Genomic DNA, 22,860 nt, shown 5'->3' on the forward strand with positions numbered 1-22,860 from the left:
AGCATTTAATGGCAACGTAACCTTACGGTTGGTTTCTCTACCTTTCTTCCAGGCACAGCCTGCTGCAGTCCATAAAGCACATCCAGATCCTGCGGGACCAACTGGTGGCTGAAGGCAAGAAGATTTCCTATCAGAGTCGGGTCAAGGATGAGCCCGCCTACTACTGCAACGAGTGTGACGTGAGTAACTTTATCATTTTAACTCTCCGTCACACATGTGCGACAGTCCCAAGCAAGATCCTACATTCAGAAATGGTACAAGTGTTGATTCAACGATACCATCACAAATGTTGTAGTTTGTGGTGCTGATGAAATGCATTGCTCTCCACCCTATTTACGTCAAAGATGTGCTACATATTAGAAGTACCTCAGTTAAATACTATAGGCTTCAATGGCACCTCAATGACCATAAAGTTAGATCAACACTTATGTAAACTTAAATATAATATCCTTCATGAAAGCAGGATTAATTGTAGGACCATGGTATAAAACTGGCAACTGAATGTAACCCTCTACAACACATAAGGAAAGTTGTGTGATCAATAATGAAATATATTATGGTCATTCACTCCTTTAGAACAGATAACAGTTAAAGTGTGTTCTCACAGTAACAGTTTCACAGCACATGTTCCCAGACCAACACTGCCATCAACCAATCACCCTCTGACATCAGTGTGCTGCTCCTGATCTTTTTATTAAAAAAAACCCTTTGCATTTCTAAAAGTGATCAAAATCGTCTTTAAGTCATGAATATTTGATCATTATAGTCTAGAACATACCCTCGAGCTGCTTAATGAGTTAGCTAGGTAAGTTATGCCAACACCTATGTTTGCCATTTAGCTGGTTCAAGAGCAGCACACTGTCAGACGAGGGTGGCTGGTTGTTTGCAATGTTGGTCCAGGAACTTGACAAAATCACACTGTGCGTACACCTAACTAAACTAAAGCAGTCAAAAATAGCAATTACATCCAGTTGATAATATCTAGTTTAAAAGCAGGAACCCACAGTGCTTACTTTTTTGCCAAGAAACTGGGTCACTGTTGTGCTCTACAGGACGACAGGCAATGAGTTTTTAACATTATAACTAAAGGTTTACATACAGTAGTATTGCTTTAACAAATTTGTCAATATGTAATTTTTTTTCCTTTTTGTTTGGACTCCCTTTTGTCACAGGTGGAAGTGTTCAATTTGTTGTTCGTGACAAGTGAGAACAACAGCAGGAAGACATATGTGGTTCACTGTGAGGACTGCGCACGTCAGCGTAGCCCAAACCTGACCAACGTAGTGGTGCTGGAGCAGTACCGCATAGAGGAGCTCATGAACACATATGACTCCTTCAGCCTGGTAAGTGGACACGCACCTCCGTTTAATATCTGTGCAGTCTTCATCTCTTCAGGATTGATAGTTGTGTCATTCATCTCCATGACTTGGGAAGTGCCTTTCCTTACCTGAATAAAAATGTCAATAAAAAAAAACTTGAAAGTCACTAATACATTCTAATACATTCAATTCACTAATAAATTCATTGCGTCTGTTGTGTCTCTTGTCTCACCAGGCCTCCTCGTCTCGGTGACAGAGCTCCCCTCCTGCGTCTCCTCAGCCATAACCAAAACTCCTGCAAGCCAGGACAAAAGACAGTTTCACTTTGGTTTTCAACTTACCCTTTCATTATTTAAGATTCATCATTTTTGCTACTACTACTGCTAATACTTGCCGAACAGCCAGTTGAATACGTTTACTCATCATTACTGTTTACAAGAAGAAATACCAAGCCGCCAATAACATAGCAGTTTACTCTCAGATGGTGCTTTCAACTTGAAACCCTGGCAGCAGTGACGTTGAGAACCGGGGGGGCAGTTGGTGCTGCCATTGAACAAACTGCGGAGGGTAGTTGATGGTTTCAATGGCGTGTTTCCGTCTGTACCACAGAGAACTTTTTTTTTCTGTTGTTGTCGTCTTGAATACTGAAATTTGTACATGCTGTTTGCAATTTTTGTGGGGTGCTGTCTTTTTTAAAATAATTTATTGTTTTTTCTAAACTAGATCAGCCTAGATATATACCACATTGGCCTTGTATTTAGAAAAGAGAGAAAATGAAAAATACTAATAATAGAGATATGAACATTTTTCTAAAGCATTAAGAATTTTAAAAAATACAAATGTTTGGAATGCTTCAAAACATACGGGTTTTAATGACTTTGGTTGTTTTTTTTGGGCGGGGGGGTCGTTTTGTCTTTCAGATTTTTGTATGTGTTGTAAATCTTGTGTTTGTATGAATTATACTTTGATTTTCTCTTGAGATTAATATTCAGTTGACACTCATCAGGTCTTTTTTGTTCATTTCTTCCATTTCTGTATGAACTATCACTTTAGAAAAGAAAGGAAAAAATCATTGTCATCTGGTGTTCGTTTTGGTGTTGTACCTCTATTTTGTTCCAATATGCAGACTTCCTGAATTTTGTTTTTGACATTGTACCTTTAATTTAAAATGTTTCCTCTATTTATTGGAAAATAAGTGTTCTCCCTTTTTTAAATAGGGTTGTACAAGTTTTTATTTTTCTCCTTAATTTTCTTTTTTTTTTTTTGGTTTTTTTTTTTTTGGTTTTTTTAATAGTGACCATTTGATCTCCAAGAATTAAAATGTGGGGGTTGTGTATCCACGGGAATGGAGGCTGCTGTTTCACTGGTGCTTGCCTCTCAACTCCTGCCTTTTCTCCTTATATATATTAAATGATATCTTTATCTTGAATATAACACCACCTTTCCTGTAGACAATAGGCACACTGCTCACGTAGAGAAGATGACTAACGGAATGCTGTGTTTGTATGCTCATTAAGGAAAAAACAAAACGACTTTTTTCCAAAGCGTTTTGAGAAAGGGTAATTTTTTTTTTTTATGTAGGGGGCTTTTAGACCAGATTTGAATGATTTTATGATATTATCTGTTAAATATGATAACGGGATAGATGGTGCTAAATGTTCTCTTTGAACAACTTTTTTTTCTGTTCTTCTTAAAATGAGAATTCTATTTTTCCTGTTGCAATATTACCTTACCCCTTTCCTTCTATTCGTGGTCATTTATTTATAACTGCACTGTTTAGAGAATTCACACAGACATACCTGCAGACACACACACACACACACACCAAACTGAGCCAGACATGTCTTAAACACTTGTGAATTTGTGTGACATTACTATGACTATTAATAATAAACGCTTTTTGATAAATCCAGAAGTTGGAAGGATTGGTCTGAATTTCTTCTTGCAACTGTGACAGCTAATCTGCCACAGACATCCACCACTCATCAGCTAGCAATATCAATAAAGATGCACCTTCCTAATAAGACACCAATATCAGCAAAGGCAAACTATCCAAGAAACATGCAATAAAAAAACAAGGTACTCATGAATTACGTAATATGGTACAACAGTTAGTTGTTTGCCCATCAAAATATAACTGCTGTCTTCTGGTAGATGTAACAACCTAGTGGTGGGCAATATGCATCCATACAATAACAAGTACATGCGCGAAGGCAGCGACCTCACCCAGCAGGAAGGTGTGCCTGGTCACACTGCAGTAACTGCTTAAGCACAACTCAAGGGACACTAAAGAAAGGAAGAAAGGTTTTTACACAGTCTCCAAACCCCCCACATCTTACTTCCAATCAAGCATCCACAAAGTGTGCCAGAACAAGCATGATCCATGGAGGCCTCTGCACAACAGAGAGCACAAAGGTCCCGAGTCCATTTTCTGAGAGCTGTTTACAGCAGCATGATAGGGACACACATAATTTGGGGTGTCGTCTCTGACCGGAATATTATGAATAGAATAGTTTCTCTCATGTCTTAAACTGTTTATGGATAAAATATCCAAACAAGTTTGTGACAAACCAGAGTGCCTCATCACACTGAGGCAAAAATGACCTAAATATTCAAGACTGATGTGGAGTAGAGCCTCTGGCAAGAAATGTTTACCACTCCCATCTTTACTTGAGAAAATGGTAAGGACTGAAACAGGCTACACACAATGCCTCAGAGAAAATCTCTTTCGCTACATATTGACTTACTGACAATGTATCACTTTTGGTAGTTAACTCGCTGCTCTCAAATGTGTCACAGGCCACCTCAAATCCATTTACACTCCATTCCTACAATAACAAGTCATATCCTTCAGCTGCGACAAATGTTTGGCGCAGCATTCTCACTCACATCCTCAATTCAGGCTTGCTATTGTTAGAAATGCGTGTGAAAAAATAAGGCTGAAGTCGATAGAAAAGTTTCCATTTAGACCTCAGCATCCAGGGTAAACTAAGGAAGTAGATTATACTAGCAGCAAACCTTCACAGATAGCAGGGCAGGAAATAGCCAGAAACTGTAACAAGACTGCACACAATCTTCAGTTTCTTCACTGAGCAATAAGGAGTCAACCAACTCTTTTTAAACCACAAAAAAGCAAAATGATCAATATCACTTTGATCTGTGACCAGCCAGTCCCAAGTATGTAAACTATGTTGCCTCTCACAACACACAACCTCCACTTTACACTGTACCTGAACTGTATGAGGGATTTGGTAGTTTTTGTCAGCTAATAAACCGCAGAAAAGTCAGAAAGAAACTTGACTGTCTGCACTATAAAACACAATAAATACATCTACTACTCTGTCTGGATGTATGTGTGTATGTATGTATGTAAATGAATAAACAGATACATGGAAATGTAAAACTGTATAAAAACTATTAAACAAAAAGCCTTGATGCTTTACTTGATCCCATTTTCATTTAACATGCATTCATCAAGCAAAGCTTGGCATGATTGCTCTACATTTTGTGCAGTCATAGACACATCACCACAGCATGTGCAAATGAAAGACACTAGCAGGTAAAATTATAATGCAAAATTATTAATGACCATAGTATTGATGAACCTCAACTTCATCAGTTATCATTATATTTAATGTTGCAATGGTCAGAGCATCATCTGAACTATAGTTCAGACATTCAGTTTCTGATCACTTAGAGAAGGGCCAAATTTAGTGATTTCAGTGTTGCAGACTACTGCAGAGTACTACTGCACAGTAAAAATTCTGTCAGAGTCCTCTGAAAAAGTGCCACATTTAGGTTTTTTGTGAAGAGTCATGAGAGGTAATATCAGCACAATGTACTTGTATTTACGTAACATCTGTCCAAGGCAGAGCTTTTAATCATTATATAATGCTCAATAATTTAACAGTATTTTGAGTGATTGACATCTGTCCACACTGATCCAAGATTAAATGGTCACACTGAATTTCAAAACTCACTCCACTTAAAGAGTTGGCCACCTTATTTTCCCAAGTTGTAGCTAAAATGAACCCATCCACTCTTCCTACCCCACTACAACAAATACCACTGGTTTAAGCCAAAGACAAGCCCACAACCTCTTCACTATGGCAGCTACTGGGGGTTTATACAGAACACAAGAAAATAAAGCAATGCTAATTCTATCATTATTTTCATTTTTCTCCTGAAAAAAACAAAAAACAAAAAGAACAATAAGAGTTAAAGTATGGTGAAAAAAAAATCTTAACAACACCCATTCCTACAGTATAGTATTCACATCAGAGAAGAAATTCCATAAGGGTAATATTGTTTCAAAACTTTAAAAAGTTTCAGTTAAAAGAGAGATAAAGTTCTCTTCTCAATATTTATCTTTATCTAGCTTTAATATTGTCTTCTTACAATCTTGTTATTTTTTAACTTAAACAACAGAAAGCTCATTTTCCTGTAAATACAAGGAAAAACATCTCCTTTTTCTATGGTCATTTGAGCCTAAAACTTCATTGTTTCCATGCAGAGAGAGCACTGGAAGGTCATCCTGTCTTAAGGTCAAGTTAGAGACCACAGGGGCCGGCAGAGGGACAGAGTATTGCTGGACAGATTGAAGGAAATCCTGGTTCAAACCACACAGGAAGACCCCGTCCGTCCATCCGTCTGTCCACCCAGCTGCAGTCAGGTGTTGATGAGAGGATAAACTCTCTTCCTTCTGCAAAAACAAAATATTTCTGCAGTCCAATCACAACTACATGGTGGGATCGGGATGGAACAACTCTGAAGTCTGTTTATGTTGCTCTTGTTGAGCTTGAGAGGAAAGATTATACAGTAACTATCTGTAATGACAAATTTTCCCAAAGGACGGCTCATGTGAATTCTTGACAGTCGTGACATAACACAATCGAATCAAAGTTTACCATGCCAGCAATTAAATGATGAAAACCATCTAATGAAATACAAGGTCCATACACATCTGTGAGTCTAACACCCTTTACTGTGACCATCAAGCCACATGTCCACAAATTACTGTTATTTTAGACCAATATTTTTTTTACACACATTACATGGGGACCAAAGGAGAGCTGGGGATAAACAAACACTGCAAGCTCAAAGCAGAGGGAAAGGGGCAGAAAATCAGGATCAGACAACACTAATTATTTAGCTCAGGCTCTGATCTTTCATCATTTAACTGATTATCGCCTTCCGCAATGTCTTTGTTCTTCTTACATCATCCTCCTTTTCTAACCATGTATTCAAAATAAGACAAGCATTTATCTCAACCACATCTCCCAATAGAGCACACATTTTTCATCGTACATTATAAACAGTGCACACTAGCGACTCTTGCTTGGCTTCACCACATCTCGTACCCTTGAATCATGTAACTGCGGCAAAGCTCGCTGCTACTCATCTTACTAAACCCAAAGTCAAGTGAGCAAACTTAATCTTGTTTCTGACAACTAATTTCCCTGATGTTTAAATGGGAGGCTTAAACTTACACTAATCGAATAGTCTAAATGCTGCAAAACACTCAGTGAAGATTGACCACAATTTATTTATTGCTCACCATTAAAGTCTGTGTTAAATGCAGGAATCCTTAAACACTGTCCATAAATCTCCAAACATTTCACCAACAATTCAGCATTCATTTAACATAGCACTATTTGTGCTCCTCCATCCTACATCTGTCCCTGAGCGAAAGTTCAAATGAAAAGGAATAGTTCATACCTATATTGTAAGTGATCTAAAACACAAAGGCGTCACCTACTGAACCAATGTGGTATCCTACATGTAATTTTCGCTCTAGAAATGGCTCCTACATGTACATTAATTTAATAATAATAATAACAGTTGTAATAAGGGACTAGTATTTCTGTTTTTTTCATTTTTGCTGAAGGACCAGAGATTAACTCCATCTAAATAAAACTTGTATTAAACACAGCTGCATTAAAAACACACATACAAGCAAAACCTACATGCACTGGACGCTCACTGACGCGCACTACATAAACTGAGTTAAATTTGTCTCCCTTTTGGATTTACATTACAGCATTTAACAGGAAGAGGGAGCTGTTCTCCCAAAGCAAACAAAGGAAGTTTCAAAGTTTTGAACAGATGGTGGAAACAAGAGGCATGTGTGGGAAAAAGAAAAAATATTAAATAAAATAAACTGAAAACAAACAAAAAAAAAACAAAAAAACAGTAATTTATCACAATTTTTCAGTCTGAATTAGCACCATGGACTGCTCTGTTAGGAAGTGTTAGGAAACAGATGAGATCAGATAATTAGAGGTTATAGACAAGCCTTTACTCTGACTTTGTTTATGCTAATTACCTGGATATCAAACAAATACAACATTTAGAAACATCTACTTAATAAATATCCCAAAGCAATCTTCAACAAGGCACTCCTTTAGTGAAGAAAAAAAAGGTATAGAAAACGGCCAATCTGCAAGCCAGACTGTTCAACCTGAACAAAATTCAACATCACGGTTCATCTTGTCTACTACTCTTAACACACAAGTCTGCCTCTGAAGCCCTTCCCCCTCACTTTCTGCTCTCCTGAACCTCAACTTATCAGGCAAGTCGGCTCACCCTGACCCCCAACACGCAACACCCAGCCCCCAATGCAACAGGGACGGGGGGGTGTAACATGCCCTGGATATGAGAGGTAGAATGCTGTGTTGAGAGGAGATGTTGGAGAAAGGCAGGGGGGGTGATAAGCCTGGTGGGTGGAGAGAGAGAGAGAGTGGGATGAATGCAGGGGAGGAGGGAGGGAAGGAGAGACAGCACTGTGGACTCAGACTGGGGGGATAATAAAAAGAGGAGGGCAGAAAGAAGTTTGACATACTTAAAACAAAGAACACAGCAATTGCTAGTTGAGCTGTTTTCAGCTGCTGCAGACAGAGCATCTTTGTGTTTCTACTACATCACAAAACCTCAGGATTTTTATGCTGCATGTGGAAAAGAAAACAGACTGGAACGTAATCAGCTCCACTGACAACAGATAGTGGAGAGAAGCAGCAGCAGGAGACCAGAGCTGCAGGAAACCAACATACCACCACTAAACAGATAAGGCTTGAGGAGAGAACCTCCAAATACACCAAACTCTTCAACTTCACACAAGGAAAAGAGAGGAAGGTAACCTTGTTTCTAAAGAGGTGTTAAGAGTTTAAGGGAAAAAGAGAAAACTAAAAGGACTTTGTTGAAGTGTGAGCGAAGAGCGGGTGCGTGGAGGACTGACCGAACCAATCTTAAGAAGTGAGAAAAGAACAACAAGAGGTCCATTTAGCCCCGCAGCACAATGTAAGTACAAGAGCAGCTGCATCACTCAAACACATTTAAGTCAATTAAATCCAAATCATATTTTGATCACAATAGGTGAGACATTTTCATACAACTGATTACAATGAAAAGGAGCTAAAAGATTTGCTGAACATGAAGCCCCAAGTCTAAGGTCTGACAAAATTAATTAATGCAGCTGCTTTGTTCCAGACAAAAGAATGATAAATTGATAGAACAATAGGAAATGTGCCTTCAGCATACAAGCCTAAAACTAGTCTAAGAACTAACTGAGCATCTACTCGATGGCATGCACACTGTAAGCTGTTTAATATCAATCAAGATGTTATATTGGGTGCCCACACGGCAGCTACATTCATTTCATTGGACAATATCAGATTTATACAACTCAGAATCAATTAATTTGGGTCAAACGGTGACACAACATGTTATTCAAAGAAATGCCATTCAAACAATAGTAAGAACAGTGAGTAAAACGGGTGGAGCGCCTAAATGTATTTTCAGTAAGGGGTGCAATGAGTCACCACATACACACTTTCCTGCCAGTCCTTCCTGTGTGACCTTCAACCTTAAAACACTTGAGACAACAATAGTAGACAGACATGGAAAATAAACACTAATGCAGCCACAACAGCTCCGTAAATAACCGTAAACAATGTGCTCCGATCAGGTTCATGACACTACTATTACTTTCAGTTTCAAATAAACATTTACCCAATAAATACCAAAATACAGCTATGCCCTGATACATGATGTTGATGCTATATGCTAGAGCTCACGCTAGATCAACGAACAGAGTGAAAAGGCACTGAACAACCCTTAAAACACTGGATTACTGCATGTTGTATTGGATGAAGGAAGCAGCTGTTTCACTGGACTCTTCCATATGCTTCTATTACAGCAACAGCTGTTTACTTGTGCACATTATTGTGATTATCAATTAATCTGTTACTCATCATCTCAGCTAAATTAATCCTGATCAACAGAATTTTATAAAATAAAGCAGAATCAGCATCTCCTTAAAATCCCTACTTGCCCTTTTTATTTACCATGATGCCTTGGTATTATTTTAGTATAGTATGACCCATCACACACCACAATGCAACAGGGACCAGGTATAGGTATAGTCTTTCAGCAGTATATTCTCACATGTCAGAGCGTCCTGGTGTTTTATACATACAAAAAAGTGAAGCAACATGTTTAAGTATGCTAATATGGTACAGTAACAACACTACGTCTTGAGTGAACAAATTATTGAGAAATTTACCACCATTGCAATCCGACAGTGATATATGCAAATGCAAAAACATCTTCAAATTAACATTAAGGATCACACATGCGAATTCACCTGACTATGATGACTAAAAGGAAACCCTGACAGGTTGACCATCTCATATCTACTGGGATTTTTCCATTGTTGTAGTTATTTTGGCAGCTGATCTGACCCTGTTACTCACAGATGTCCCCGCTCTGGCATCCCTGTCTCCTGACCTCTACGAAGTGAGGATATCCTGCACCAAACGCGGCTGTGTACCACATAAAATCTATCTAAAACTAGAGTAACTTATATCAAAGGAAACCTTAGACGAAGGTCCTGGCCTTCCTATTTTACAGTATGAGCTTTGAACATCAGTTAAGTGACACCAACACTGAAAATGTCAAATTATGAAATAAAAGGGAAGTTAAACTGACAGTGCTGGGCCATAATCAGTTTGTATTTTACACATTTAATACTTAAGAGACAATTACTTTAATGAATTACCTAGGATCAATTTTCAGACTCATAAAAAAAAAATCTGATAGTGACATACTATTTGTGACATACTATAAAGACCGCTTAAGTTATTTTTTAAAATGATGACCAAGAGGTACAGCACCATGCATTTCACACTTAAACATTTTTTTAACACATGCTAAACATCCTATGCTAATTAAATGTTATCAGTGGGTGCATCTGAACTTCAGTCTTTCATACCATCACTTCACAACACATATAAACACAAGAACACGTGCAGACAACACCCAGTTGTACAAAATCAGACTTAGATACCAGTTAGCCTTCAATCTACATATAGTAATTACAGGCCTCTTTCCTTTTGGCCAATCAGCTCTCTGATAATTATCGCCATCACAAAGTTAGCTTCCTGACGGATAAAACCTCTAACCTCTCAGTGAACCCAGAGCCACCAAGCCTTTGAAGATTGGAATTTGATTAGGTTGAGAAGTATTGTGTAACTGTGGCACCAGACTACTGTACTCATCCAACGAAACATGCTAATCAAGGCTGACTGGCAGTTTCAAAACACCTGCAATGAAATATGCAATTCTGTCACTTCCGTTATGGATACTGATAAGAAAAAAACACAATGTATCCATTGTTACGTTCATTTTTGTGCCAACAGTTCACTATGAGTATGACTGGTACTCTAGAGAAGGGGGCCCACCACCAGGCCTTGGACCTGTCCGAGGAACTGCCGCCTCATCACCACCATCATCACCAAATCAACCAACACCAGCACCTTCAGCACTCCAACTCCCTGGCCTCCACAACCGCCATGGGTGGAGGCAGAGAAACACCTTCACGTGTGGTTGTACCTCCTCCTTATTCTGCAGCCGAGAGCGGTGGAGGGGGCAGTGAGGGTCCTCTGGAGCTGCGAGGGACCCTGGACTGCTGGGCCTGCTCGGTGCTGGTGACAGCTCAGAACCTGATTATTGCCACAATCAACGCCTGCCTCGCTGGACTGGTGTTCGGGACCATCCTGACACCGGCCACTGTCATGGTGGTGTTTGGCTTCCTCTGCCACTCTACAGTAAGACAGTGGGAGATAGGCATAAGGGTGGATGAGTTAGTGTGAGAACTGTATGCATGTTGATTGATTTTGATTTTCTTTTTCAATGTGGCCAGTGAGCAGTAACACCATAGCTGTTTAAGGGTTTACTCATTAGCATTTTGCAGGACTTGTTTGAACAATTTCTATTTTTTGTTCAACTGGAACTGGACACATAATTCACCTAATGAATTGTTCCAAGCCTCTATTTGATTACCAGTGAAAGCAATATACCTCAACAGACATTTAAACCAGTGCAGTTTGTGAGAGTGATCATATGTTTGTAGGCTGGGAGGAAAAAATGTGTACACATACATTTGCAACAACTAAACAAAAGATGAGCGGAAGAGGGGTTGCTGTGGGGTGGGGTGGGTCCATCTTTTTATGAAACATCTAAAAGTTCTAATCTCATAACTTTGATCCAAAAGTTTGAAAGAGTTGTGCCTAGGGGCTTAGGGTGGGGTTGGGTTCTATCAATGATGAGAGGTTTTATAATCAGATAAGTCCGAGGTTCTGTCAGATGTTGAGGAGATGGGTGAATTGGAGGGGGTGGGGGGGTTCAGGAGCATAGAGAGCCAGACGTCAAAGCATAGAAGTTTAACACTGGTTGATAACTAGCTGAGGATTAAAGGACAGGGCTTGGTAACAAAGAAAATATGAAAACACACAAGATGTGAGGAGAAAAGCAGAAAACACAGAAGACTCAAACTCAAAACAACCTATGTGATCCATTTGTCAGCTGGTATAATCCTCTGCAGCCCCAAAATGTCATTACGGTTCAGAGACTTTTAATGCATACCGATGACATTTCTGTGGGCCGACGACCTCGTTAATGACTGGAGAAACCACGATTCCCTCTGTTCTAACACTCTCTCACAATTACACATCATGTGACAGCAGCTTAGAGAAGGATTATCCATAACCTGAGAGGATGGAGAGAGGGGGAGAAATTAAAAGAAAAAAATGGTTAGGAGAAAAGTAGAAAAAGACAAGTCGGTTCAGTATTTAAAGTTCTTCAAATAGCGCATGTAATGTTGGAGTACTATTTCAAAGGTATCTGAAGGAATTCTTTTTGCAATAGTTGTCCAGAAACACACCCAACACAATGTTTCACATCAGCAAAGGACTTTCTCCATGAAAGCTACCTCAGATCTGGAGCCATACATCAGGCCTCACCATGTAAAAACAAACATGGGCATACTTGTGTGAGTCTTATCTCTTACAACTCCAACCCTCAAAGCTCCCCTGCACCCTCCTTGTACCCTTTACTTTTTAAAAACCATGTGCTGCAGTTTAAACTCTCTCACAACTCTCTAACTGTGGTATCTATCAGAATAACTACCAAAATGTGTCTACTTTGTTTACTAGTACAAATTTCAGATTTTAAGTAAATACAGAAAAGTATTTTGCTATACAACTACCAAACTAATGCACATTTTTTTCTAAAATGTTGAATTATGTTCACGTCTTTAACTGTCAGTGATCAGTGATGAAGACACAAATGTTTGACTTTTCAGCTAAACTATTACCTTGGCTTGCTATAATGAACACCCTGAGCTCCCTCCGTCCTGATTTGTTTTTAACGCTGCACTTTCCTCATGCACTCAAGTGTTCACTGCATCGTTCATGGGATGATAAGGATGATTCAGACCTGCTGTCTCTCCATTCCCCTCCCACACTCAAACCCCAACCCCTTTTACCTCCTCTCCCACTCCCCCAGTGTTACTGCTCAAAGTGCTTTGGCATGCAGCATATACTCAACATCTTTTAATCAAAGATGGTTATGGTGGTTCCCAGTACTTTCTGCTAAGTCACTAAAAGTGCGATTTATTTTGCTTTTTGAAATGGCATTTAGTGATGTACTGGTTCAATTCATGCATGCGTGAGTGTGTGCAAGAGAGCGCGTTATATCGCCGAGTAGCAACTGATGTCTGTCCTCACCTCATACACACATACCACACAGAGCATGTCATCTGCTGTCCTTATCCGTTCTTCCCTGCATTCCAACAAGTATTTAAATCACTGGTGTTCTACACAGACAAGGACAGCTCAAAACACTGAATAAAGCTGTTCCCAGTGTTAGCAAACGTGTACCAATACACCCCTGGTTTCAATTTTAAAATCTCTGCATGATACAGAAAATGTGAATATATATATATATATATAATGCAAATTTTGAGAGATTTCATACAGCACAACTGAACAGGGCATGATGTCACTGTGAAATCAACATCTACTGTATACTACTTGAGTAAGACAGCAGAGTCCCTAAAAGCTACAGACTAAGCTCTGCAACAGGAAAGTGAAGCAGATTTTCAAATTTTTTCTAAGCAACACAACATCAGCTAACACTGAGTTCACAAAAAGCAGGATTATGACTGGACAGACACCAGTTTGACGCACATACCAACAGAAAAAGTCTGATTGGGGAAAGGGGAAAATGTAGTAATTTTCCTCCTCCATTACAACAACGGAGGTGGCCGTGAACAAGGCTCAGAGTGAAGGGCTTAACTGGGCGTCCAGGTTGGAATGTCACCTTTCGGAAAATGTGTTCTTCACTGAAGCAACCCTGGTGAAGTAAAGGTTTAAAAAAAAAATGTTGACGTGAATGACAAACTCACCTCAATGACATCCTACTCCCATGCCATTTCAACTGCTGTCTTTCTCCTGTTATCTCACCAGGTCCGCCCTCATGGGACAACCCCCTACTGCTCAGACCTGCTGACTGACGGAGGCTGCGTGGCTCTGTTGGTAGTGGGCTTCCTCTTGGTCACCCCTCTCCTAGTCCTGGCGCTGGCTGCATACTGCCGTCTGGCTCGTCACCTCCAGCTGGGTCTGTGCTTCATCCCATACAGCAGGGCCGTGTACAAAAACCTGCCAGCCACCCAGCATCGCGGCCTGGGCACTGGCTGCTGCGGTGGCCGAGATGGAACCAATGGTAGCGGGAAGGGAAAGGTCTGGGTATGAGCTAAAGATCAGAGGAAAGGACAAAGATGGAGAGCAGGTTGAAGAAGACAATTAAATAAAGTGTATGAAGGGAACTGAACAAGAAGAGGAGTGTGAGTGTATACCAGAGAAGGGAGAAGCTGTTTAGGGCAATTTCAGTAACAAGCAGATGAACATCAAGGAAGACAAGTTACATTACACTACTGACTAACAACTTACTCCCCTATGAGTTAACTTTGGCACAACCGTACCAACTGTTCAGAAAAAAAAATAACATGGTGTACTAAAGAATTTTGTTGACTGGTATTATTTCACTGGACACATTAATCGCAGTTGGAATTTAGACTATTTTCTAACTTTCCAGATACAACATAATGTCTTTAAGTATTGAGCAAAGGACAAACGGAGTGTGTAATCTCCAGAATACATCCCCAGGTCAAATGCATACCATTTCATTTACACAACCAGAAATAAGAAAATATCACCTAACTAAACTGAATAAATCAAATCATCTAATCCGACCTGTATACAATTTTAACTTTTCTGAATGATTTAGAGGAAATAGTAAAACTGAAAACACACCTCAAAAAGTTTGTATTGTTACTACACAAGGTATCTATCCATTATATTATTATGAAAAATGTATGTCTCATGCAGTTTCCTGTTACATTGTTGCAATCTGTCTCACAATTTCTTGTGTTATTTCCTTTTTATAAATAAAGCTTTTGGATTCAGCTGGAGTCATGTCTGCCCTGTATTAGCACAAGGTGGGATGGGTTGAGTCTAACACAAGGAAAAGGAAAGGATTATGCAAGAATATTCACTGTTCAAGAGCGGACAGCCTGGCCTCTGTACCAGCCAACACCAATGTCCATGTACACACAGTTCAAAAACACTTCCAGGTGCCGTCTCAGAGCTACACAGCGGAAGACAGTCGACTGACACTTTTGTTATGTGAGATCAGATCTAAAAAATTATGTCATTTATAAAATACACATAGGTAAATCCAGTTTTGTATGCAATGTCTCCCTCAAGTGGGGAAAGAGGGGGTTTACGCGAGACAAAAAAGGAAAAAGAGTTGGGACAAAGAAGACTGTTGTCATAAAAACCATGGTATACGAGTTGAAAAAAGTTAGCCACAGAATATTTTGTCTTCTCAGATATACTGATCTGATTATGTTTTAAAGGTGTAAGAAAGTTTGTAGAGTGAATGATAACAACATAAAGATTTTAACACTGTTTTGAGTCTGAGATTGATTTTGGAAACCACTATTAGACATACCTCAAAATTGACCGCATGAAATGGAGATGCAGATGACTAGAGTGAAGTGAATTTGGGAACATACAGCACACAACATACTACATATCACAACAGTTTTGTCCATTGATTTTGATATCACTCCATCTTAAACAACTACCCACATTTGCTGGTGTTTCTTTATGTAAATAATACTGAACAACAGCATGGTCAGTAATTCAGCCCACAAGCAACCATAATGCTAACTACAAGCTCTCCCTGCTAGAGGAGGAGGTGGTGTAGATGAGATGATGCGGATGAGATTCCATATACAGATTCCATATTCCCACATGTGGGAATCTTAACTTTAAAAGTCAGAGAAAAGATCAAAAACACATAGAACACAACACAACTGATATTCCTGCTGGTGCCCCCTTCTGTTGGAGGACTGTTGTATTCGACTGCATTGGTTTCAGCTACCAGTGTACCTTAAAAACTTGCAAATGATTATAATTATATATACACACTGTAACTCTCTGTATATGGTTAACAGTAAGAAAAAAAAATTGCTATAAAATTAAGTTCACACATGTAACACCGCAGAAGGCAGAGCATTTGATGAAATTTTGGAGAAGCACAAGGACCCTGGCACAGCAGGATGCTCAAGCACTTTTGACCAAGTGTAGGTATGTTTTACTGAGAAAGCAACTGCAGCCTCAGGGGAACCATTTCAGTACTGGCCAGTCAGACTTGAGTTTACTTGCTCTGTTGCTACGATCTTGGAATTCATCTGAAACCAAGCAACAGAAAAATCAGAGAATGTTGTGCCCACATCGGTAACTCCAGGAAACAACTGAACTAATAGGACTCAACATGAGCTGACTAAATTCTACACCAAAAATTTAAACACAAAACCAATCCAAAGAAATTTGCAAACTGCAAAAGACATATCCATAAACAGGAAAATGAGCACAAGACACCCACAAGTTACCACTCAAACTGACTTAATGATACCTCTCTTACACAACTCTTTATTGTAGGACTGTTGTATTCAACTGCATTAATTTCAGGGAGAAACAGGCAACAGAAAAAAAAAAATCAGACAACGTTGTGCCCACATCGTCACAGCAACCCATCTCCAACATAACATCTGGGATGAAGCTGCATCCCTCCAGAGTACATGAAAAGACTGAACCCCTAGAAATCAAAACTAGCTGACCCAACTCTACACCAAGACTTTATACACAAAGTCAATGCAAAGAAAATTATAAACTACAAAAGACATTCCCATAACACTGACCAGGAGACAATCAAAAGTTACCACTCCAGCTCCCACTCAACTTTACTTTCAACACATTATCAGGGGAGAGCGCGAACGCAGTCCCCCACTACCAGAAATTATGCAGTCGAGATTCCCACATTTGGGGAATTCGCAGGGGTCAGCACAACCGGAGTGCAATGGCTGAGCCTCGCCCTGGGTGAACCACCTTCTTGATCATGGTATCTCCCCTGCCAGGTAAGTATGAGTTGTACAGCTCAGAGACAGTGGAGTCTTCCACAGACAAATCACTCTGACTTGCGGTGCTGAAAATCCACGCTTATCCAAACCAGTGTCTATGAAAAGGTTTTTGGATCTGCTGTGATATAATATAATAAAGGCTTTGTACTAACACTGACAAAAATTATTTACATTTTACTAGACAAATGATGGCTACAGTTCCCATCATGCAATGCTGTACTAACACACAAAAGGCTAATCTGAAATGACCAGTTGTGTCTATTTTACCCCCAACAAATGAGTGACAGCCCTAGAGCTGGTTCAAATGTGCCACAGCTAAATCACACTGTAATCTGAAGTTGTTTGAGCCACCTTTAAAAGCCAGAGAACATAATAAAAACATATAAAACACGTTTTTTCCCCTCAAACCACAACCACTTCCTGTGACTCTGTTTACCGATGGGAGGGAACTCGGATTGCTGCTAGTGCCCTCTACTGTTCTGGAGTAGAGTTGTTTTACTGAACAGGATTTGGACATGCTGCAGACAGTGAGGAAAAAAAGCTTGGCAGCACTTAAAATGACCATGCAGTTGAAATAATAACTTACTCAACTCTTTATTGTACGGCTGTTGTATTCAACTACATTACTTTCAGGGGGAAGCAGGCAACAGAAAACCAGAGAATGTTATGCCCACATCGTCACAGCAACCCATCTCCAACATAACATCTGGGATGAAGTTGCATCCCTCCAGAGAACATGAAAACACTGAACCCCTAGAAATCAAAAGGAGCTGACCCAACTCTACACCAAGACTTTATACACAAAGTCAATGCAAAGAAAACTGCAAACTACAAAAGACATTCCCATAACACTGACCAGGAGATAATCAAAACTTACTACTCAACTTTACTTTCAACACATTATCAGGGGAGAGCGCGAACGCAGTCCCCCACTACCAGAAATTATGCAGTCGAGATTCCCACATTTGGGGAATTCGCAGGGGTCAGCACAACCGGAGTGCAATGGCTGAGCCTCGCCCTGGGTGAACCACCTTCTTGATCATGGTATCTCCCCTGCCAGGTAAGTATGAGTTGTACAGCTCAGGGACAGTGGAGTCTTCCACAGACAAATCACTCTGACTTACGGTGCTTAAAATCCATGCTTACCAAAACCAGTGTCCATAGAAATGCTTTTTGGATCTGCAGTGATATAATAAAGCTTTTACACGAATACTGGCAAAATTATTTACATTTTACTAGACAAATGATGGCTACAGTTCCCATCGTGCAATGCTGTACTAACACACAAAAGGCTAATCTGAAATGACCAGTTGTGTCTACTTTACCCCCAACAAATGAGTGACAGCCCTAGAGCTGGTTCAAATGTGCCACAGCTAAATCACACTGTAATCTGAAGTTGTTTGAGCCACCTTTAAAAGCCAGAGAACATAATAAAAACATATAAAACACGTTTTTTCCCCTCAAACCACAACCACTTCCTGTGAGTCTGTCCACTGATGGGAGGGAACTCATATTCCTGCTAGTGCCCCCTACTGTTCTTTAGCAGAGTTGTTTTACTGAACAGGATTTGGACATGCTGCAGACAGTTAGGCAAACAAGTTTAAACGACCATGGAGTTGAAACAATACCTCTCTTACACAACTCTTTATTGTAGGACTGTTGTTTTCAACTGCATTACTTTCAGGGAGAAACAGGCAACAGAAAAAAAAAAAATCAGACAACGTTGTGCCCACATCGCCACAGCAACCCATCTCCAACATAACATCTGGGATGAAGCTGCATCCCTCCAGAGCACATGAAAAGACTGAACCCCTAGAAAGCAAAATGAGCTGACCCAACTCTACACCAAGACTTTATACACAAAGTCAATGCAAGAAAATTATAAACTACAAAAGACATTCCCATAACACTGACCAGGAGATAATCAAAAGTTACCACTCCAGCTCCCACTCAATTTCACTTTCAACACATTATCAGGGGAGAGCGCGAACGCAGTCCCCCACTACCAGAAATTATGCAGTCGAGATTCCCACATTTGGGGAATTCGCAGGGGTCAGCACAACCGGAGTGCAATGGCTGAGCCTCGCCCTGGGTGAACCACCTTCTTGATCATGGTATCTCCCCTGCCAGGTAAGTATGAGTTGTACAGCTCAGGGACAGTGGAGTCTTCCACAGACAAATCACTCTGACTTACGGTGCTTAAAATCCACGCTTATCAAAACCAGTGTCTATGGAAAGGTTTTTGGATCTGCCGTGATATAATATAATAAAGGCTTTGTACTAACACTGACAAAAATTATTTACATTTTACTAGACAAATGATGGCTACAGTTCCCATCATGCAATGCTGTACTACCACACAAAAGGCTAATCTGAAATGACCAGTTGTGTCTATTTTACTCCCAACAAATGAGTGACAGCCCTAGAGCTGGTTCAAATGTGCCACAGCTAAATCACACTGTAATCTGAAGTTGTTTGAGCCACCTTTAAAAGCCAGAGAACATAATAAAAACATATAAAACACGTTTTTTCCCCTCAAACCACAACCACTTCCTGTGACTCTGTTCACCGATGGGAGGGAACTCGAATTGCTGCTAGTGCCCTCTACTGTTCTGGAGTAGAGTTGTTTTACTGAACAGGATTTGGACATGCTGTAGACAGTGAGAAAAAAAAGTTTGGCAGCACTTAAAATGACCATGCAGTTGAAATAATAACTTACTCAACTCTTTATTGTACGGCTGTTGTATTCAACTGCATTACTTTCAGGGGGAAGCAGGCAACAGAAAACCAGAGAATGTTATGCTCACATTGTTACAGCAACCCATCTCCAACATAACATCTGGGATGAAGCTGCATCCCTCCAGAGTACATGAAAAGACTGAACCCCTAGAAATCAAAACTAGCTGACCCAACTCTACACCAAGACTTTATACACAAAGTCAATGCAAAGAAAATTATAAACTACAAAAGACATTCCCATAACACTGACCAGGAGATAATCAAAAGCTACCACTCCAGCTCCCACTCAACTTTACTTTCAACACATTATCAGGGGAGAGCGCGAACGCAGTCCCCCACTACCAGAAATTATGCAGTCGAGATTCCCACATTTGGGGAATTCGCAGGGGTCAGCACAACCGGAGTGCAATGGCTGAGCCTCGCCCTGGGTGAACCACCTTCTTGATCATGGTATCTCCCCTGCCAGGTAAGTATGAGTTGTACAGCTCAGGGACAGTGGAGTCTTCCACAGACAAATCACTCTGACTTGCGGTGCTTAAAATCCATGCTAACCAAAACCAGTGTCCATAGAAATGCTTTTTGGATCTGCAGTGATATAATAAAGCTTTTACACGAATACTGGCAAAATTATTTACATTTTACTAGACAAATGATGGCTACAGTTCCCATCGTGCAATGCTGTACTAACACACAAAAGGCTAATCTGAAATGACCAGTTGTGTCTATTTTACCCCCAACAAATGAGTGACAGCCCTAGAGCTGGTTCAAATGTGCCACAGCTAAACCACACTGTAATCTGAAGTTGTTTGAGCCACCTTTAAAAGCCAGAGAACATAATAAAAACATATAAAACACGTTTTTTCCCCTCAAACCACAACCACTTCCTGTGAGTCTGTCCACTGATGGGAGGGAACTCATATTCCTGCTAGTGCCCCCTACTGTTCTTTAGTAGAGTTGTTTTACTGAACAGGATTTGGACATGCTGTAGACAGTTAGGCAAACAAGTTTAAACGACCATGGAGTTGAAACAATACCTCTCTTACACAACTCTTTATTGTAGGACTGTTGTATTCAACTGCATTACTTTCAGGGAGAAACAGGCAACAGAAAAAAAAAAAATCAGGCAACGTTGTGCCCACATCGTCACAGCAACCCATCTCCAACATAACATCTGGGATGAAGCTGCATCCCTCCAGAGTACATGAAAAGACTGAACCCCTAGAAATCAAAACGAGCTGACCCAACTCTACACCAAGACTTTATACACAAAGTCAATGCAAAGAAAATTATAAACTACAAAAGACATTCCCATAACACTGACCAGGAGATAATCAAAAGTTACCACTCCAGCTCCCACTCAACTTCACTTTCAACACATTATCAGGGGAGAGCGCGAACGCAGTCCCCCACTACCAGAAATTATGCAGTCGAGATTCCCACATTTGGGGAATTCGCAGGGGTCAGCACAACCGGAGTGCAATGGCTGAGCCTCGCCCTGGGTGAACCACCTTCTTGATCATGGTATCTCCCCTGCCAGGTAAGTATGAGTTGTACAGCTCAGAGACAGTGGAGTCTTCCACAGACAAATCACTCTGACTTACGGTGCTTAAAATCCATGCTTACCAAAACCAGTGTCCATAGAAATGCTTTTTGGATCTGCAGTGATATAATAAAGCTTTTACACGAATACTGGCAAAATTATTTACATTTTACTAGACAAATGATGGCTACAGTTCCCATCGTGCAATGCTGTACTAACACACAAAAGGCTAATCTGAAATGACCAGTTGTGTCTACTTTACCCCCAACAAATGAGTGACAGCCCTAGAGCTGGTTCAAATGTGCCACAGCTATATCACACTGTAATCTGAAGTTGTTTGAGCCACCTTTAAAAGCCAGAGAACATAATAAAAACATATAAAACACGTTTTTTCCCCTCAAACCACAACCACTTCCTGTGAGTCTGTCCACTGATGGGAGGGAACTCATATTCCTGCTAGTGCCCCCTACTGTTCTTTAGCAGAGTTGTTTTACTGAACAGGATTTGGACATGCTGCAGACAGTTAGGCAAACAAGTTTAAACGACCATGGAGTTGAAACAATACCTCTCTTACACAACTCTTTATTGTAGGACTGTTGTTTTCAACTGCATTACTTTCAGGGAGAAACAGGCAACAGAAAAAAAAAAAAATCAGACAACGTTGTGCCCACATCGCCACAGCAACCCATCTCCAACATAACATCTGGGATGAAGCTGCATCCCTCCAGAGTACATGAAAAGACTGAACCCCTAGAAATCAAAACGAGCTGACCCAACTCTACACCAAGACTTTATACACAAAGTCAATGCAAAGAAAATTATAAACTACAAAAGACATTCCCATAACACTGACCAGGATATAATCCAAAGTTACCACTCCAGGTCCCACTCAACTTTACTTTCAACACATTATCAGGGGAGAGCGCGAACGCAGTCCCCCACTACCAGAAATTATGCAGTCGAGATTCCCACATTTGGGGAATTCGCAGGGGTCAGCACAACCGGAGTGCAATGGCTGAGCCTCGCCCTGGGTGAACCACCTTCTTGATCATGGTATCTCCCCTGCCAGGTAAGTATGAGTTGTACAGCTCAGAGACAGTGGAGTCTTCCACAGACAAATCACTCTGACTTACGGTGCTTAAAATCCACGCTTATCAAAACCAGTGTCTATGGAAAGGTTTTTGGATCTGCCGTGATATAATATAATAAAGGCTTTGTACTAACACTGACAAAAATTATTTACATTTTACTAGACAAATGATGGCTACAGTTCCCATCATGCAATGCTGTACTACCACACAAAAGGCTAATCTGAAATGACCAGTTGTGTCTATTTTACTCCCAACAAATGAGTGACAGCCCTAGAGCTGGTTCAAATGTGCCACAGCTAAATCACACTGTAATCTGAAGTTGTTTGAGCCACCTTTAAAAGCCAGAGA

At 40.3% G+C, this 22,860-nt stretch overlaps 2 protein-coding genes, 1 long non-coding RNA gene and 6 other non-coding genes across 17 annotated transcripts in view; 2 read left to right on the forward strand and 7 right to left on the reverse strand.

Annotated features, from left to right (window-relative positions):
- kdm6ba (lysine (K)-specific demethylase 6B, a) overlaps window positions 1–3,234 on the forward strand; it is a 94,024-nt gene extending 90,790 nt beyond the window's left edge. For all 7 annotated transcript variants that reach the window (XM_046380421.1, XM_046380418.1, XM_046380420.1 and 4 more), the window contains 3 exons: window positions 53–179; window positions 1,173–1,343; window positions 1,555–3,234. In XM_046380421.1, coding sequence (XP_046236377.1) covers window positions 53–179; window positions 1,173–1,343; window positions 1,555–1,572 — 316 coding nt within the window. In that variant the 3' untranslated portion in view covers window positions 1,573–3,234. The remainder of the gene's footprint in view (window positions 1–52; window positions 180–1,172; window positions 1,344–1,554) is intronic.
- On the reverse strand, window positions 37–14,237 carry LOC124054441. 2 transcript variants are annotated; one of them, XR_006842380.1, is made up of 7 exons: window positions 14,062–14,237; window positions 13,382–13,470; window positions 12,240–12,363; window positions 11,208–11,417; window positions 1,552–1,614; window positions 1,360–1,447; window positions 37–108 (listed from the first exon to the last, which is right to left on the reverse strand). It is a non-coding gene; the product is annotated as an uncharacterized LOC124054441 (long non-coding RNA). The 2 variants fall into 2 exon arrangements; XR_006842381.1 differs by lacking the exon at window positions 13,382–13,470.
- tmem88b (transmembrane protein 88 b) lies at window positions 8,064–15,120 on the forward strand. 2 transcript variants are annotated; one of them, XM_046380441.1, is made up of 3 exons: window positions 8,064–8,450; window positions 11,015–11,422; window positions 14,123–15,120. In XM_046380441.1, exons 2-3 carry the CDS (start codon window positions 11,021–11,023, stop codon window positions 14,405–14,407), a joined length of 687 nt encoding a protein of 228 aa, XP_046236397.1. In that variant the 5' UTR covers window positions 8,064–8,450; window positions 11,015–11,020; the 3' UTR covers window positions 14,408–15,120. The 2 variants fall into 2 exon arrangements, with proteins under 2 accessions (XP_046236397.1, XP_046236396.1); XM_046380440.1 differs by having other exon boundaries at window positions 8,072–8,615.
- Window positions 15,121–16,983: 1,863 nt separating this feature from the next.
- On the reverse strand, window positions 16,984–17,147 carry LOC124055072. Its single transcript, XR_006842533.1, has one exon. It is a non-coding gene; the product is annotated as a U1 spliceosomal RNA (small nuclear RNA).
- An 899-nt stretch (window positions 17,148–18,046) lies between these two features.
- Window positions 18,047–18,210, reverse strand: LOC124055084. The gene has a single exon (XR_006842545.1). It is a non-coding gene; the product is annotated as a U1 spliceosomal RNA (small nuclear RNA).
- Window positions 18,211–19,116: 906 nt separating this feature from the next.
- Window positions 19,117–19,280, reverse strand: LOC124055095. The gene has a single exon (XR_006842556.1). It is a non-coding gene; the product is annotated as a U1 spliceosomal RNA (small nuclear RNA).
- A 911-nt stretch (window positions 19,281–20,191) lies between these two features.
- Window positions 20,192–20,355, reverse strand: LOC124055106. The gene has a single exon (XR_006842567.1). It is a non-coding gene; the product is annotated as a U1 spliceosomal RNA (small nuclear RNA).
- A 907-nt stretch (window positions 20,356–21,262) lies between these two features.
- Window positions 21,263–21,426, reverse strand: LOC124055118. The gene has a single exon (XR_006842578.1). It is a non-coding gene; the product is annotated as a U1 spliceosomal RNA (small nuclear RNA).
- A 908-nt stretch (window positions 21,427–22,334) lies between these two features.
- Window positions 22,335–22,498, reverse strand: LOC124055073. The gene has a single exon (XR_006842534.1). It is a non-coding gene; the product is annotated as a U1 spliceosomal RNA (small nuclear RNA).
- Window positions 22,499–22,860: the final 362 nt, after the last annotated feature.

This window comes from Scatophagus argus, chromosome 23, assembly GCF_020382885.2.
Source record: "Scatophagus argus isolate fScaArg1 chromosome 23, fScaArg1.pri, whole genome shotgun sequence".
In the NCBI taxonomy this organism is placed as follows: Eukaryota; Metazoa; Chordata; class Actinopteri; family Scatophagidae; genus Scatophagus; species Scatophagus argus.